Source organism: Ptychodera flava, chromosome 4, assembly GCF_041260155.1.
Source record: "Ptychodera flava strain L36383 chromosome 4, AS_Pfla_20210202, whole genome shotgun sequence".
Taxonomy (NCBI): domain Eukaryota; kingdom Metazoa; phylum Hemichordata; class Enteropneusta; family Ptychoderidae; genus Ptychodera; species Ptychodera flava.
The window spans coordinates 35,521,980-35,537,413 of record NC_091931.1 but is presented as its reverse complement, the minus strand read 5'-3'; the positions used below and the strand labels follow the sequence as shown (position 1 = coordinate 35,537,413).

Genomic DNA, 15,434 nt, shown 5'->3' with positions numbered 1-15,434 from the left:
AAAATGCCTTCAATAGGGTGGTTGAACCTACTATGAAAGGCAATGAGGTGAAAGAGACAGATTACATGCATTAATTTCCATGTTCCCTCGGTATTTCCATGTTCCTTGTCCCACTGGAATGTATGCAGGAGAGTTGCAGAACCCAAAATGTTCACTATTTGAAGGCTATTGTTCAACAAACCTTGTGCCAATTCTTCTTTCAAAAGATTGTATTCTTCCAACCCAATGGACAGGTCCAGACTAAGTTTTGTGGCACCACTCTTCTTCTGCAGTATCTCCTTGAGAACTGTTTCCAATTTTCCGCTGCGATAAGCAGACCACAGGGCGTCGGCTGTCTTTTCGTCCTCACACTCCACTTCAAAGACCAGACTCCCCCTCGATATTTTGATGCACTTGCCGCCACCAGGCAGTGCTTCAATGAATGCCTTGAACTGTGGGACATCGTCCCAGGTCTTGACACTGTTGTAGACCTTGTCAGCTGCCATCGACACGGGCAACTGCTCCGGAAGTTCAATGTCGGAAACTTTGACTCGGATTGGCAGAGGTTTGCCTAGGAAGGTGGGAAAATCACAAAAATTGCTGGACAATAAGTCTAACCTGAGAAGTTAGTAGTAGTAGTACTGCTGTCACCGCAAATCAACACAGGTAAGTTGGGATGGCTGGTCTAAAGTTACTCACATATCACAAACGTGAAATAAACACTACAGAATTAATTTTCAGCTTGATGAGATGACTTTATGGAGAGAAAATGATAATGGTCTGAGAGAAAAAAATTATAACAAAAGCCAGATCATATCGCTGCGTATGACAGTGCTGTCAATTATACATTAATCTGTAAGCACTCACCTTTTTTCTTGGAGATGGACGCCTCCTCTTCAGATGCAACTGTAGTGGTCTTGGAACTCACTGATAGTGGTCTTGTTGATGCCGCTGACTTGGGTTTTACTATCCTTGGTTTGGGCAGGAGACTAAGGTCTTCCTGGGAACCATGTTGTCTTGTTAGAATTCTTGATTGTGAAAATAAAAAATACAAGTATGCCGATGAGTATCTACTCTGCTTCCTTCAATCAATAATAAAAAATAGAATCTGAACACGAATCTGACTTTGATTCATTCCTCATTCACCAGTTCACCATTCCTTTTGATGGCCAATGGGATGGGTGTAGCCATGTACAGGGAAAGGGAGTGAAAGGGTTATAGTTGTATGCACATCCAAAGTGAAAGACTTGCATTTTTGCTCAAACTTTTTTCAATGAAACTTGAAACCATTGTCTGAGCAAGTTAGACACAGGGGTCACAGTGCAAAGTTCGGTACTAGGAAAATAAATGCGCTGGACCACAGCTTGAGATTATGTAAGTGGTGATGTTCATATCCCCCAAAGTACAGTACATGTCCTGCCTAGAGGACTTAATTGGAAGTCTGGAGGCTAAGTGGCACAATAAAATCAAGAAAACTTTATCATGCCTGGATTATCACACACATCTTAACCCTGAAACTCCAATAACATAATTTGACCCATTGCATACTCTGTGCAGTTGGACACTGATACTACAACCTCGGGTGAGAGGGGGTGTTTCAAGAAAACACGGACTGACCTACAAACTCACCTGTGTCTCTGCTGTCTTTCTTCCACTTCACCCTCATCGTACATGCTGGCCAGCTCTGCTTCACTCTCCCCAGACTCCTCTCCGATGGTTGTGGCTTTTTCACTTTCCTGTGCCAAAGCCGCGCCATGGTAAGAAGGGAATAAATGACTCTGTACATATGCTGGTGGAACATCCATCTTGGGAGGAGCTGGAGTCCAGTAGAGGCTAAACGAATGTCAGACAGTAACAGTAAATATAAGTGTCACTGCTATTTTGACACACTTTGACATCCTTTGATGCTTTGCTTTCTCAAGGTGTTTTAAAGATTTTTAACTTTTTGACTTTGTGAGATTTGCAACATTTTCTTGTGGGTAAAAAAATTGATCAAGACAATGGAAATTTATTTATACTGTACACTGTAACTTGTATATTGTGCCAATATATGTTAGAGTGTATGTAACAAGTAGATACGCATGTCTAAATACATTAATGGCATATTTTTTTTTTCACCTCCATAGCCTGTAACAATTTAAGTACATTAAGCAGTGTCATGTGTTATTCCACTCAAACTTGGCAGTATCATTTTAACAGTGTATTTATACATGTAAGGATTACTTTAGGACACTGGAACTACCACTCATATTTTCCTGCAATGAATCTACTGTCAGGATTACCCGCATCTACACAAAACATTTAATTTATCAGGAATTGATTAAGGGATAAACAGTACTGTACAATCAGGACATTCAACGGCTGATGACATTGCTATGCGAGGACCAAGTGGAGAAATTCTCACCGAGATATGTCAGTTCTTATTGGCATCTTCTGTCCATCAACGCCAGCATCCTCCTCTCCAAACTGTTGGCAAAAGTATACGAATAATCTAATATAAAGATCACATTTGCTTTAAACATCCACATTTTGCAACTGATACAGTATATGCTTGACGACAGGTGTGGAAATAACATGTACCAGTATGGCTACAGCAGCAAAATGTTGACTCCTCCTATTTCACATCGTTTGTCATTTTGTATATTTGAAGAATCCTTTATATTGTTCAATGTTTAGTAAATTCCCATTTCAATTGAATGTACATGGCTGGAGTACAAAAACGGCATTATATGTGAGTATGGTGCGTGTTTCTATTGATGGGCACTGTTTAACATTTGGCCACATGAAATTTTTTACCTTGTAATTTTCAAAGACAAAGTTTGAAGAGTGCAGAGGAATATTCAGGTAAGAGAGTTGTACAAATCTGTAGTTCTTACCACTTCCTCAGCTCTCTGTTGCCAGACATCTAAGCTATCATCGGATGCTAGCTCTAATATTCTCCTTGCAGCTGCTGACATTCTGCGTTCCCTGTCTTCACGTTCCATCATCTGTTTCTGCAGGATACTCTGTGACTCTGACAGCTGGGAATGATAGCTTTGATTGCTCTCTCTACCCAGGCTGATCTGAATCAGAATAAGCCAGTCAAGAAAAAGTATTGAATATTCTGTAACTGATTGTTTACTGTTGTGTTGTATTTGTGATTGCATGTGATACACAGTGATACAACAGATTTATCGTTGACATTTAATTCTGAGGGAAAAATTCTTTATATAGCATTTTACACCTATTGAAAAGTGCTTTGATTGGCTGACAAAAGCAGCTTCCATGCACACAAGAAGTCCATCTAATGCAAAAAGTATTCTTTTCCTTGGAGAAGCTGTGTGCTTTTACATGTAAGCCATACTCATTCGTGTAAGGGTTATAAAGATATCCCTGCAAAAGTCAAACATTCACAAAACACCAATGATCACTTTGACATCATACCATGTTTACACACAGGCAACAATGTACGTCAAACAATTATCATTGAACGCAGCAGGTGTAAGTTCTTACCTGTTCTGCTGTTTTCTGCTGGAGACCATACTTGGCTGGTGCATGGAAAGTCCTGGTCACTGCCTGTAGATGTCCTGGTAGGGGTAACTCTGGTGCGTGTGTGCAGAAATGGTGAATGCTGCGAGTTCTCACTAGACCACTGGGCTCTTCCTTTACCGTCTTTGAAAGCAAAAATGCAAAACCAAACAAAGACTAAATTATTGCTGTATATATGAGTTTTTTGCCTTACATCACTTATACACAGTAAGCAACCATCATAATTATTTCTTTTAAATTGAACGTGCTCACAACATATTTGCATATTGGCATTATGATATTCAGTATCCTAACCCACTTTCTCTACAACAACATATAGCTACCTCTCAAGCAATGATTCTACTCTGGAATGAAAAGGATGCACAGTGTTTTACACTCTCAGTACACCCAAAAATCAAATGATTACAGTACAACCAAACGCACTGTGCAAACACGAACGGAAATGCACTCATATCTATACATGTTTGTGCTCATGCTTTTGTTTGTACTGTGGTCCATTCAAATTCCAGGTTTTAGACTATTATCTTTGAATACAATTCTTCACCTCATAGGTTTTCTTTTCTTTCGGAGCCCATGTTGACAGGAAAGAGACTGAACTGCTGAAGACTGGTATCCTGGATCCAATGATGACATCAGTCTTGGATACTTCTTTTCTTTCCTCTATTGGATGTGGCTCTCCCTCCACATGAACAATATCTTCATAAGACACGTCTTGTGGCATTAGGATATCCTGTTGATGCAATTATGGTGAAAAAAAATTATGGTATCTGCTTTCATGGTAGCTGCATTTCTGGTCATTTCTTAACCATTCTCATTTTTAAATTTACAGTAATTGAGCTGAAAATGCAATGGAAGTACCCTATACAATGATTTCTTTTCATGTTCCAAAATTTTCATCAGTAACATTAAGAGTGTAGTGGCCCTAACTTGTGGGGCTGGTGTATCACAGGTTAGCATATCTAGGAGTTATGGCTTTGTGTCTGTTTTGTGAGTTAGAAAATGTTTAGAAAATTTCTTTTATTTAACACGTACATAATCTTTTCAAGGTTTGAAGAATTTATAGCTAATAAAGAAAGAATTAACATACTTGCTGATTTATTCACACAAGCATTGTGATTAGTTCATTCTGACATCACCATCTAGAATCTCAAGCAAAGAATTGCAACACACCTGCCATGCTTGGTCAAGATCAAGGACAGTGCCCTCGTCAGGTATATGCTCTATAGCCTCAGCAAACTCAACCTGTGAGGGCTTGGCCGCAACATCTTCACCGGCCTTCTCACCATCAGCTCTCTCTTCAAAACCTGGAGTTACACTGTCACCAATCTCTCCACTTTCCCTGGCTGTTGCATCCTATGGTGCAAAAAAGAAAATACTTACGTTTTGATAACAAACTGATGAAAGACACATAAATTTGCGAGGAAAAGGAATTCACACAAAAAGTTGAACTAAAATTTAATCTTTCTACCCATTTCCCTCCATAAAGGTCAAAATACTGGTACGGCTGAGAAACCAATATAGTTGTGCAATTCTTTTAACAGTGGCAGTGAAAAGTGACATTGTCTTTTGTAACCTTTGTAAGCATTTTATTTTTATGCAAATATTCCATATTTCATTCTGAACTTTAATATTTCACAGATTGAGAAGAATTCAAAATGAAAAGAAAAGAACGTTCATCTCATGACTGTTTCTGATTTTGAGCCGATGTGTTAGGAAGGTTTTTCTCTACTGATCAATATTAGGATTTAAGGAGCTATAAAAAGGCAAAACTCTTTGAAAAAGTTCTTAGCTTTTATTGATTTTGTGAGATCTGCATATCAGTGAAAGGTAAAATATGTTAGAAAAAGAAAATCCCACTTTAATTAATGATGGTACTGCAGTCAAGTTACCAGTATTTTCTTTTCTAAACTTTCTGCAAACAAGAAGCACATAATAACGAAGACATGTTAAGCATGATTCTTTACTATGGGAATGCCTACAGTCCTTTGCATTTATCAAAGGTTTCTCCACCACTGTGACACTCATTTCATTCAATGCAGCTCATGAAGTAAGCTCTATAGATTAAAGCATATACTCCTGAAACATAACACTTATAATAACTCACCAGAGTAAGATCACCTGGAGTGCCATCAGCTGTAGCCTCTTGATCATCAGTGGCTTCACCCTCACCACTCGGCTCAAGGGCAACACTGATATCTGGTAACCCAGGAACCTGTTCACCGTCTTCATCACCGATTCCTTCATCTTCCTCATCTTGCATCTCCTCCTCTTCCACATCATGACCAAGCACGGCCTTGGCTCTCACCATCACTCTCTGCATTATCTCTTGTATCTTGATATCGGCAGCAGACATTTCCCTCCTGGAAGGCAGTAGGTGTATCAACGTTAGTGACATGGGATGAAGTTTACGGAATATTCATGATTCACGGCTAAATACAGCATCTACCTTAATCCTTTTTCACCCATTCCTATGGAACCCAATCCCTGGCAATGTTGAAGATTCAGCAAGAGTATGGTTGTTAGAGGTAAAGTTGTACTATGATCTTTGATTGCACAATGTGAGTCTCAAACACAGTGAATGAAATAATATAGTCCTATGCAATTAAAGAAGACAGCATGTTATGAGGGAAGTGTGACTGACATGTATAGAGATTTATGTTACAGCTTGTTCAATACCAGTGAATTACTGATAATATATCAAATTATCCAGCATTGTGGTCCCAGATATTTTTCTACATCAGACTTCACTGGTATTGCCAAAACTATAAAATAATAGCGAAACTTTGCAAACTACATTACATTGTGCAGAGTTTGCTTTTGTCCATTATGGGCTGTGAGGGGGTATATTGTTGTTTAAATTAACCTATAGATAGGTAAATTAATGTAGAAGGGTTGATTGAGAAAAAACTATCTGAGCAATTGTAAGTTAAGTTTCTTCATGCCCCATTTGAGGAAAGGTAAAATATTTAATCCTGGGACAATCAAAGCAAAAATGAATTTTTGAAAGCGTGTGTGCCTTACATTTGATCTGAAGGGATATCAATAAATCATGGTTTAATGTGACAGCTTACTTTCCCTCTCTGGAAGCTTTCAGAGATGATATAATATCATCCACGGATCTCTCTGATGGCACAGGTGGCACTGGTTCTCCTTCTTCCTTGGCATTTTCCTGATCTTTTCCGGCTGCTGCTCCAGTCTCACCACTTGCAATTGCCTGGGCTTCTGCTAGCAGTTCTGCTGCTGATTTATTGGAGGAGACGGATCTTCCTGACCCCGCTGACCTGGCAGATCTTTCCCTAAATCCAACCCGACTGAGTGACCTCTTTCGGTTTTCCTCATCATCGCTGCTTTCCTCACTGCTTGAGTCCGACCCAGAGCTGCGTCTTTTCCTTCTGGATGAAGACACCCTAGCTTTCACAAGCTGGCTGCGGGCACTTGCAGTGGCCTTGAATTTCTTCTTTGTTGCTTTACTGCTGGCTCTAGAACTGGCTGCAATGATAATAATGATGACAAACAGTTGAGTCACTGCATCTACCATTATTACAGTAAATCATTATATGCACCTAGTTATGAAACTGGAAGGCTGAGTATTTTCATTTGAATTTGAACTTTCTTCACGGCCCATAAATTAGGAGAAACTATTCTGGTAGAAACATGATCATGCTTAAATCGAAATCACACAGTGGTGTTGATGCAAAAACTTGGATGCCATATACCTATATCCACAACTATGTCCAATCTGACATCATCTTACATCAATTGGCAATAAAACCATACACAGGCATCATATGTAGAGATACACATACAGAAAGTGATGCAGTCACAGTACAAAGTCAATAAAGAATAACTGACCTCTGCTTTTTGGAGGTGGTGGCGTTGGCACGGTTTCAATCTTCTCAGACCGTGGCCTCAGAGGTGGCTTGGCCCTAGTGGAAAATGTGACCGGTGCCAGAGTACCGATGGTTCCCACAATTGCCGGTTTGGTTTTCATGGTTGATGTTGATGCTGGTGTTGTTGTGGCTGGAATGTCGTCCTTCTTGATCTCTCCTTCTGAGGTTTTGCTTTTTGTGCTATCATCTTCAGGTTTCTTTGCGACATTTGCCTGAAGGAAAGGCAAAAATTAGCAGTCAACTGTGTTGACATTGTGGAAGGTTGGAACAAACAAGGCTGCTTTGACGTTAGCTCAATCTCTTTAGCAGAGTGGCAGTATATTCTACCTGTGATCAAGGATCAACAATACTGATAGTCCACTGGCTCTTTCTCTATAACTTTTATTCACAAATAACTGAACGGTGGTAACTCTGTACAGAAAAGACATTGAAGTACTGTAACACAGGAACTAAATGGCATACAATGTATACTGGTATGATGTGGATACTACTGAGTCTCAGTGGTCAAACAACATACGACTGTTTACTTTACTGATGAATCGTATCAGTGATAGTATGAATCAGTTATTTGCAAATTCTATGATAGAGCTCTACGCAAGTAGCGCAAGTATTTGTCAATTTTATAATTAGAATGGTGTCAGCTGTAATCACTCTCAAATTGATGATGTGGTATATAGTACTGCTATGTTAGTTCTGTTAGTTCTTTATTTCTCACATTTGTCACTCTGGAATAATTTGTAAATGGTCTACACCAATGGTACAATGCACAGTACAACAAGCTCAGAGAATGTATCACTTCAGGGCTGTACACACCTCACTGATAGCTGTAATGGTACCATCATCTTTGCTAATCACTGTAGCACCAGTCATGACAACATTGAGACCTTTGACCCCCGCGGTGCTCCTGGTTGGCAATACTCCGAGTGATGAGACACGCGGCACTCGCATTGCTGTATGATAAACAATTAAAGAAGAACAAAATATTTCAATTTTGGGTTCAGCAATAACTAATTACGGCAAATGTTTTTCTTCAGTTTTGCCCGAAACTTTACTTATCTGTAAAGGAATCAATACACATCAGACATGAGAAGAACTGACGGCAACATGCATTGCAATTCCATTACGCACGCGTTCTTGTATCACATGTAAGACTCAAATACTACATTGATTTCCTGGCTGTACATTGCCAGAAAACAAACATCCACAGAAAACAATGTGACAGATGTGAAACTCAAATGTACCATAGCGTCATGTTTTACATGAGTCATATACCACATGATGGCAGAAAAGTACTACAACATTTCTCATCGCAAGTTAGTGACATCATAGAGAGTGGCTCTCTTTCCACACAGAATGCAGATCAGTTCGAAGTATCGATTTAACTGAAACAAGAGGGTAAACAGTGACATTTCACCTTCAGGAGTGATGTATTCTGCTTTGCTGAATGGTAGTTTCTTGGTTTTGCTGGATGCTTGCTGCAGATTTGATTTGTCCAGAGCATTGTACGATGACATGGTCGGAGCAGTCTCCAGTTCCTATTATTATTACAGAGAGAGTACACTTCATGCAACATGACCCTTTCATCTCTATTTCAAAGATGAGTAGATCTAAACTGCACTATCAGCAAAGAATGGAGTTCCAGCACAGCTTGCATGCAGGATTGTGAAAGTTTTCAATCTTTTTATCATACTTCAAGACATGTGTGTCTTCTATCATTCTTGAAAATGATGGACTGTATGCATGTTCACGGATGTAAATGTACGTGCATGAATCAGGTGACTTTGAAGAAAAGTCAGTCAAGGTGTCTGTTCACTAAGTTCAAAAGCACCAGTTTGAGAATGTTGAAACCTACATGTATGACACTCAACCATTTCTAGCCTTATAAATGTTATCATGATCTTAGCAGCTGATGTCATTTCACAAGTGAATGTGTAAATAAAGTACACTAAAAGAAATACGAACAAAATAACAAAGAAACAGTAAAAAATATAAGAGCTTTTGTGAGTATCACACTGCTTGATAATATATACTGTTACTGTGGAAAATTATGACTGAAAGTCATGAAAGAAAGGAAAGAATTAATTTCCTGTCTGACGATTTTAGCAGATGACAAAGCACTAAGTCACTTTAGTTTCTATGATTGTGTAATTTTGATGTCAAACATCACATTCATTTGTTGCAAAGCACACTTGTAAACATCTTGTATTTTCTTACCTTTTTCTTCTTCTCCAAATCAAAGCTTAGCTCATGAAATATTGGATGTGTTTTCCGCTTGTACGGCATTCTCTCCTTGCCAAATTGTGGTGTTAATTTACTAAATATGGTGGGAAATATGCAGAATTAAGTGTTAGCAACTTTCGTACACATGTTCATTGTACCATTACAGTCTTTCACCCTCCGTTTTATGGTACTTCCAAACACCCCATTATAAATGGATCCAATGGCCCCCATTAGAAATGCTAGGGTTGTACCACCAATATTATGGTGGTGAAAGGGTTAAGATACATATAAGCATATCCAATAATAGTAACACACCAACATATATTTCTTCCCTTAACCACCCACACTGTCAAACCACTGTTACCTTGATCCTCAATACCTTGATCCTACATACATGTACCTACTTAATGAAAAAATTTTCTGACATTAAATAAAGAACGACAAAGTCTGTATCATGTCCTCTTTTTTTTTGTGCTTTATGCATTTTTTTTTCCTTGACTCAACTCATAGTAATACTAAAGCATTCATTTTTTGAAGTTGAATTTTGTAACGCCAGGTCATAGCATTGCATGTTACTGACTATATCACTGAATTGTTTGTGCACTATTACAGTGAAAAACATTGTGAAAACTGTAAGCTTTAGCTTACAATCATTTTGGCAGCAAAATCAATCACCTGCTTTCAGTGCAGTATATAATTTAATTTTTTGACTTATTGAAGCAGACTATTTTAAATTCATGATCATACAAAATGACTCTCTTTTCCTCTATGTAGAAATATAGACACCAAGTCAGGTCATCAAAGTTACAGACTTTGCACATTTTAATATATTTATTTGCATGTCAGTAAAAGAGTTTCAACCAAAGGTTTTGGTAAGCCCTGGATCATCAATAAACTTTCCCATGTATCATATCATATGGGAAATAACAATGTGGCATCTTGGATTTGAAGTTATTTGCCAAATATAGTTCATCTCTTGTAGGAGAAAAGGGCATGCCAGAACCTGTGATTGATAATATATAGCAACCATTCACATGAGCAGTCCATACAGTAACCCTAACATATATTAGGTTTGTATGATACAGACAGAATTATGACCAGCAAGATAATTCATCTTGTGTTATTTATGTCTTACTGACTCAATTAAATCAATGAAGAAAGTGCCTTGGTATATAATGACCCCTCTACTCAACTATAGTGGACAAAGAAAGTGTACAAAATTGAAGTAGCAGTTATGGCAAAATACTTTTCCTTTTCATTGCAGAATATGCCATCAAGGGTCAAGCTTTTAGCCATAGTCTTTCTAGCTGCAGTAATAATGGGGCCCTGTGCTGGCTTCTTGCTATTGTTGCATCCACCCAATAGTAAACATTGAGAAAAAACCAAACAGCACATGGCCCTTCAATTATTGCAGCTACACTGTTTCCTATGTTGATCTGTTGGTCTGAACTATCGGAAGTCAGAAACAGAATTGAAACTTTTAAACCAAGGCAAATTCTTCTTACAGAAGTTCTTAGTTAGTTCAATCAGGATAAAGCCGTTAGTAAACAATAGATAATTACTCTGACACACTTTACTATGACTATAAAGTTAGAGTAATCAACAAAATAAAGTTTGTCTGAGTAGCAAAGGACATTTTTAAAAACAACACATGACCGGTTTTGGACATGTGTAATATCAGAACCTATACCTACACATTGAAAACTTTATCGCTGAAAGACAAAAAGCAAAGCAAAGAAGGGAATTAGAAAATGCAAGCAAGCAGGGATAAATTGCAAGCTGTGTATGGGATAATGATGGCAAAATGCAATGCTTTTAAGTTGTGAAGTTGAAAACAAACCATGATACAAGTTGCATGCAGGAGTTTTGTCTGTCAAGTACATGTAGTTAACTTTTTTGTAACAATGAATAATGAAACATTTGAAATCCACAAGTGTAAGGACAATAATGATATCATTCTATCAACTTGCATGGTAAAGCTTCCTCCTTTATAATGCAAGTAGGTGAGATTTTGAAAAAAATATTTTAATACTTACGCCATGGTATCATCTTCCTCAACTTTTAGCTTCTCTCGCTTCTTCTCTGCCTTGACAGCTTTCATTTGTTCTTGTGATTTCTTTTTCAGCTCTTCAATTTCTCGTCTGATGGCGATTTCATCCTTATGGCTGAATCCATACCTGAATGGAGCTCTATCAGCCTTGTCCGCAGGGAATACATCTCTGTCAGTTTGAAGTAATGTAAAACTTTGATTAACCTTCCATTTATTGACATTAATCAGTTTTAGACAGGAAATATTTTACAGTAAGCTTTAGCAATTAAAACAATCTTACTTGAGGATGGCCATTTTGAAAACATTTTTCGCCATATAATCAATATTTGTTCACTTGTCATATTAATCCATTTTATGAGTGTTATCTGCAGATGACTTCTCAAAATTTGAATTTGAATTTAAAACTACAGTACATTGTAAGTCTTAATTGCTTAAAAAATCTCAAAGCATGTCATACATAAATTTCATTGTAAGTACAACATTGAAAGCACTGTACAGACAACATCAAAGGTTACAATGTTCATGAAGAGTAAATAAAACTAACAATTATTACCCACCTGTCTGCCATGTTTTTTTAAATGATTTTATTGACTTCACCGCTAGTCTGGCCAGGTTCTGTGACTCAGCATGCAATATGAAAAGCTGGAAATGAATAGAGGATAAAGAATAAGACAAACCGTCAAATTTCTTGTGTGTCACCCTTTCAGTGTGCCAACTTTGAAATGACTGCGGTATTTGGGCCCATCAACAGGTCAACAGCTCGCACATTTTCAGCGGTTAAACGTTCTAGACATTTCGGCATCAAGTCGTTTCGGCCCAGGATGTTTCGGCCTCCCAATTTCAGGCCCAAAGTCGTTTTGGCACCGCGACCCAAGACATTTCGGCACCGCTCAAGGCTATACCTGTGAGAACTAGTGCTGGAGCGTTATTTTACAAATCAAAGTACCAAAAAGTATAGTGTCAACTGTATAATATTCACGTACGTGCTTTAATCTTTGTGAGAACATGGTAACAGACCGTAAGAAAAAGCTTCATATCATTTTCAAATCTGCAACTGTGCTACAAGTTTATCGATAGCAATAAGCGCCGACACGGCAGTTTGAAAAAAAAATCGAAACGGGGATGCCGAAACGTCTTGGGTTGCGGTGCCGAAATGACTTGGGGCCGAAACGACCAGTTAGATAAATATAATTACTTTTCAGCAAGGACTCAGAGCATGGAGGTAGTGCACTATTTGCCGTAGCCCTTGATCCAAATGCGGAACGGTTGTTTTAAAACTCTGGCGCTTGATGCGCTCCGAGTGCCCGCCCACGTTCCGCCCATGGATCCAGGGCAATATATATTTGATGGAGGCCTGGTACTTAGCCCTGCGTACAGGTCTGTGTGTTCCAGTGTTATACTGCCTCCACCGTCAGACCGTGTTTTCGTTGCGGTCCAGATCCGGACCGCAGAGTCTCCAGTTATCTCCATAGACTGTTGCACGGCTGTGGTGGTGGCCGTATAACGCCGGGAACACACAGACCTGTACGCAGGGCTTGCCTGGGACTGTGGCGATCTGACCATTGACTTGCTGCGGTACAGCAGCTCGAGGTTTTTACAAGTGTTGTGGGTCAGATCACTGTCGCTTGTGACCGATACACGATGGCCGCTGAGTGGTATGCATTGGAAACGTTGATTTTTCCCTTCTAACATTCATGCCACACAGCGGCGGCCACCGTGTGTATCGGTTCACCAGGTCAGAAACCTCGAGCTACTGTACTGCAGCATGCCAGAAAGTCGATGGTCATATCCACAGTCGCGTGTGGTACGATACACGCCGGTCGCTGTGTGGTATGCATTAGGAAAGAAAGACATACCATGCAGCGGCCGTCGTGTGTCGGTTCACCAGCGACTGTGGTCAGATCACAGTCACGTCCCTCAAACAGACCACAACCAGTGTTCAGACATGGCAGGGACATCTTGGCTTAAACACGTTGCTGCTGTTAGTAATTTTGACACCAGACAATTGTTTGCACATCCTTACCTGTACAGGATATGCGCTTCATCAAAACATTTCTTAAGAGCCCTTTTTTAGTTGGATTTTGTCGTTGCTAGCCATATCATATGTGCAGCGCCATTTTGACATTTGTTTACCGGTGCCGTGCCGATTTATCCCTTGCGATTTCGTCCCCGCACATGCGCAGACTATCCAACATGGTTTCTATTCATAAAACGGCCCCAGACATGTAGCCCCGAATCTGAAGCCACTTTCTTCTATCATATGTCAGCCCTTTCGACTTTTTTTTGAGAAGCATTCTTATCATAGCCTGTCAAATCGTATACTTGTACCGAAATTCCTGCAGATGAAACAGTATTGGTCGATAATGGGGCGCAAACTGGCAAGATCGCGTACGCATCCGAGGCATGGCCGAGGTATTAGTAAATGCATAAATCACGACAATACGCAATATTAACGTCAGTTGATTTGACAAGTCTTTAAAGGTGTTTTCGGCATGAAACAATATTGCTTTGATCAATATGTCATAATGGTTATGGCCTACGCGTGAGAGCGTGTTTAATGCGCCTGAATGATACCGTCATCAATCATTGCCAGTTCCTCATGAAGCAGCAGCATCCACATATTGATGGCTTGCAGGACGTAGGTGTCACCACCACAGGTGTCTTTGTTGGCACACCAGATAGGGACTTTGTACAAATTTTGAACATTCGAGAGAGTCACTGGATTGTGCATCAAATTTAAACTGTAATGTAGGAACTGTTAGAATTTATGACTCTATGTCATCATCTATTGATCAGAATGCAAAGAAATCATTAGCATGGATGTTGTACCACAACGGTCCTACCATGAAAGTTGTTTGGCCGTCTGTCCATAAACAGAATGGTGGGTCTGACTGTGGTTTGTTTGCTGTTGCTAATGCATTTGCACTTTGTGCGGGTGACAATGCAGCAGATATTATCTGGGATCAGGGAATATGCGTTGTCATTTAAGTAAGTGTCTTGACAAAGGTAACCTTGTCCCTTTTCCAGTAAGGAAAGTACGTCGTGGTAGATGTTTAGCCCCCAAAGTGTTGTCAGTAGAGCTATATTGTCATTGAAGACAGCCTTATGTTAGGGACACACTGATGGTTCAGTGTCAATTAAGAATGTAGACGATGGTACCACAGCTCATGTGAGAGTATACCAGAAGATGCATGTTTAACAAAATATCAGTTAATATGTTCTCGTTGTTAGTACACATGTTAGGGCATGATAAATAAACTTGGAATGTTGCTTTTACTGCAGAAATTCGTACAAAAGACTGTCATTACTAGATGAAATAAAATTATATTTTCCTTGTAAACAATATACCAACACTGTTTCATTTTAGTCGCCTCATACATCATGTAACCACAATCTATTGATAGAATAAAAGATGGAAGTATGACAACGCAAAACTCTTTTAGAATATTGTATTGTTGCATTGCAATTGAAGACAATAAAGGCATACTCATACCTAACATCTTTCCTATTTAGCATGAATTATTCACAAGGTGTGAATTCACATGAATCTTTGAAAATTACCCCCAAAATATGTTCATAGCTCCATTCCACATATGTTATTTGCCAAAAAAATCTAAATATTTTTTGTTTGCTTTGATTTGTTTGAAAACTTATTAGGAGTATGCTATTAGAAACATGAGAGAATTCAATTTCTAGGGACCCCTTGAGTTTCAAATGGTCACTCACTCATAAAAGGCAGTGATTCAGTTACTCACCGGCCTTTGGCA

The 15,434-nt window shown here is 39.1% G+C and overlaps 1 protein-coding gene across 5 annotated transcripts in view; it reads right to left on the bottom strand.

The window, feature by feature from the left end:
- LOC139131594 (uncharacterized) overlaps window positions 1-13,813 on the bottom strand; it is a 57,763-nt gene extending 43,950 nt beyond the window's left edge. For 4 of the 5 annotated variants that reach the window (XM_070697703.1, XM_070697706.1, XM_070697705.1 and 1 more), the window contains exons 1-18: window positions 13,691-13,813; window positions 12,225-12,309; window positions 11,654-11,836; window positions 11,312-11,329; window positions 9,612-9,711; window positions 8,812-8,932; window positions 8,211-8,347; window positions 7,360-7,609; window positions 6,579-6,996; window positions 5,612-5,867; window positions 4,678-4,860; window positions 4,052-4,237; window positions 3,472-3,630; window positions 2,856-3,041; window positions 2,384-2,445; window positions 1,609-1,812; window positions 847-1,007; window positions 182-550 (exon numbers count right to left, since the gene is read on the bottom strand). In XM_070697703.1, the coding sequence (XP_070553804.1) occupies window positions 182-550; window positions 847-1,007; window positions 1,609-1,812; window positions 2,384-2,445; window positions 2,856-3,041; window positions 3,472-3,630; window positions 4,052-4,237; window positions 4,678-4,860; window positions 5,612-5,867; window positions 6,579-6,996; window positions 7,360-7,609; window positions 8,211-8,347; window positions 8,812-8,932; window positions 9,612-9,711; window positions 11,312-11,329; window positions 11,654-11,836; window positions 12,225-12,235 (3,004 nt within the window). In that variant the 5' untranslated portion in view covers window positions 12,236-12,309; window positions 13,691-13,813. The remainder of the gene's footprint in view (window positions 1-181; window positions 551-846; window positions 1,008-1,608; window positions 1,813-2,383; window positions 2,446-2,855; window positions 3,042-3,471; window positions 3,631-4,051; window positions 4,238-4,677; window positions 4,861-5,611; window positions 5,868-6,578; window positions 6,997-7,359; window positions 7,610-8,210; window positions 8,348-8,811; window positions 8,933-9,611; window positions 9,712-11,311; window positions 11,330-11,653; window positions 11,837-12,224; window positions 12,310-13,690) is intronic. The other variant, XM_070697704.1, reaches the window with a different exon arrangement.
- Window positions 13,814-15,434: the final 1,621 nt, after the last annotated feature.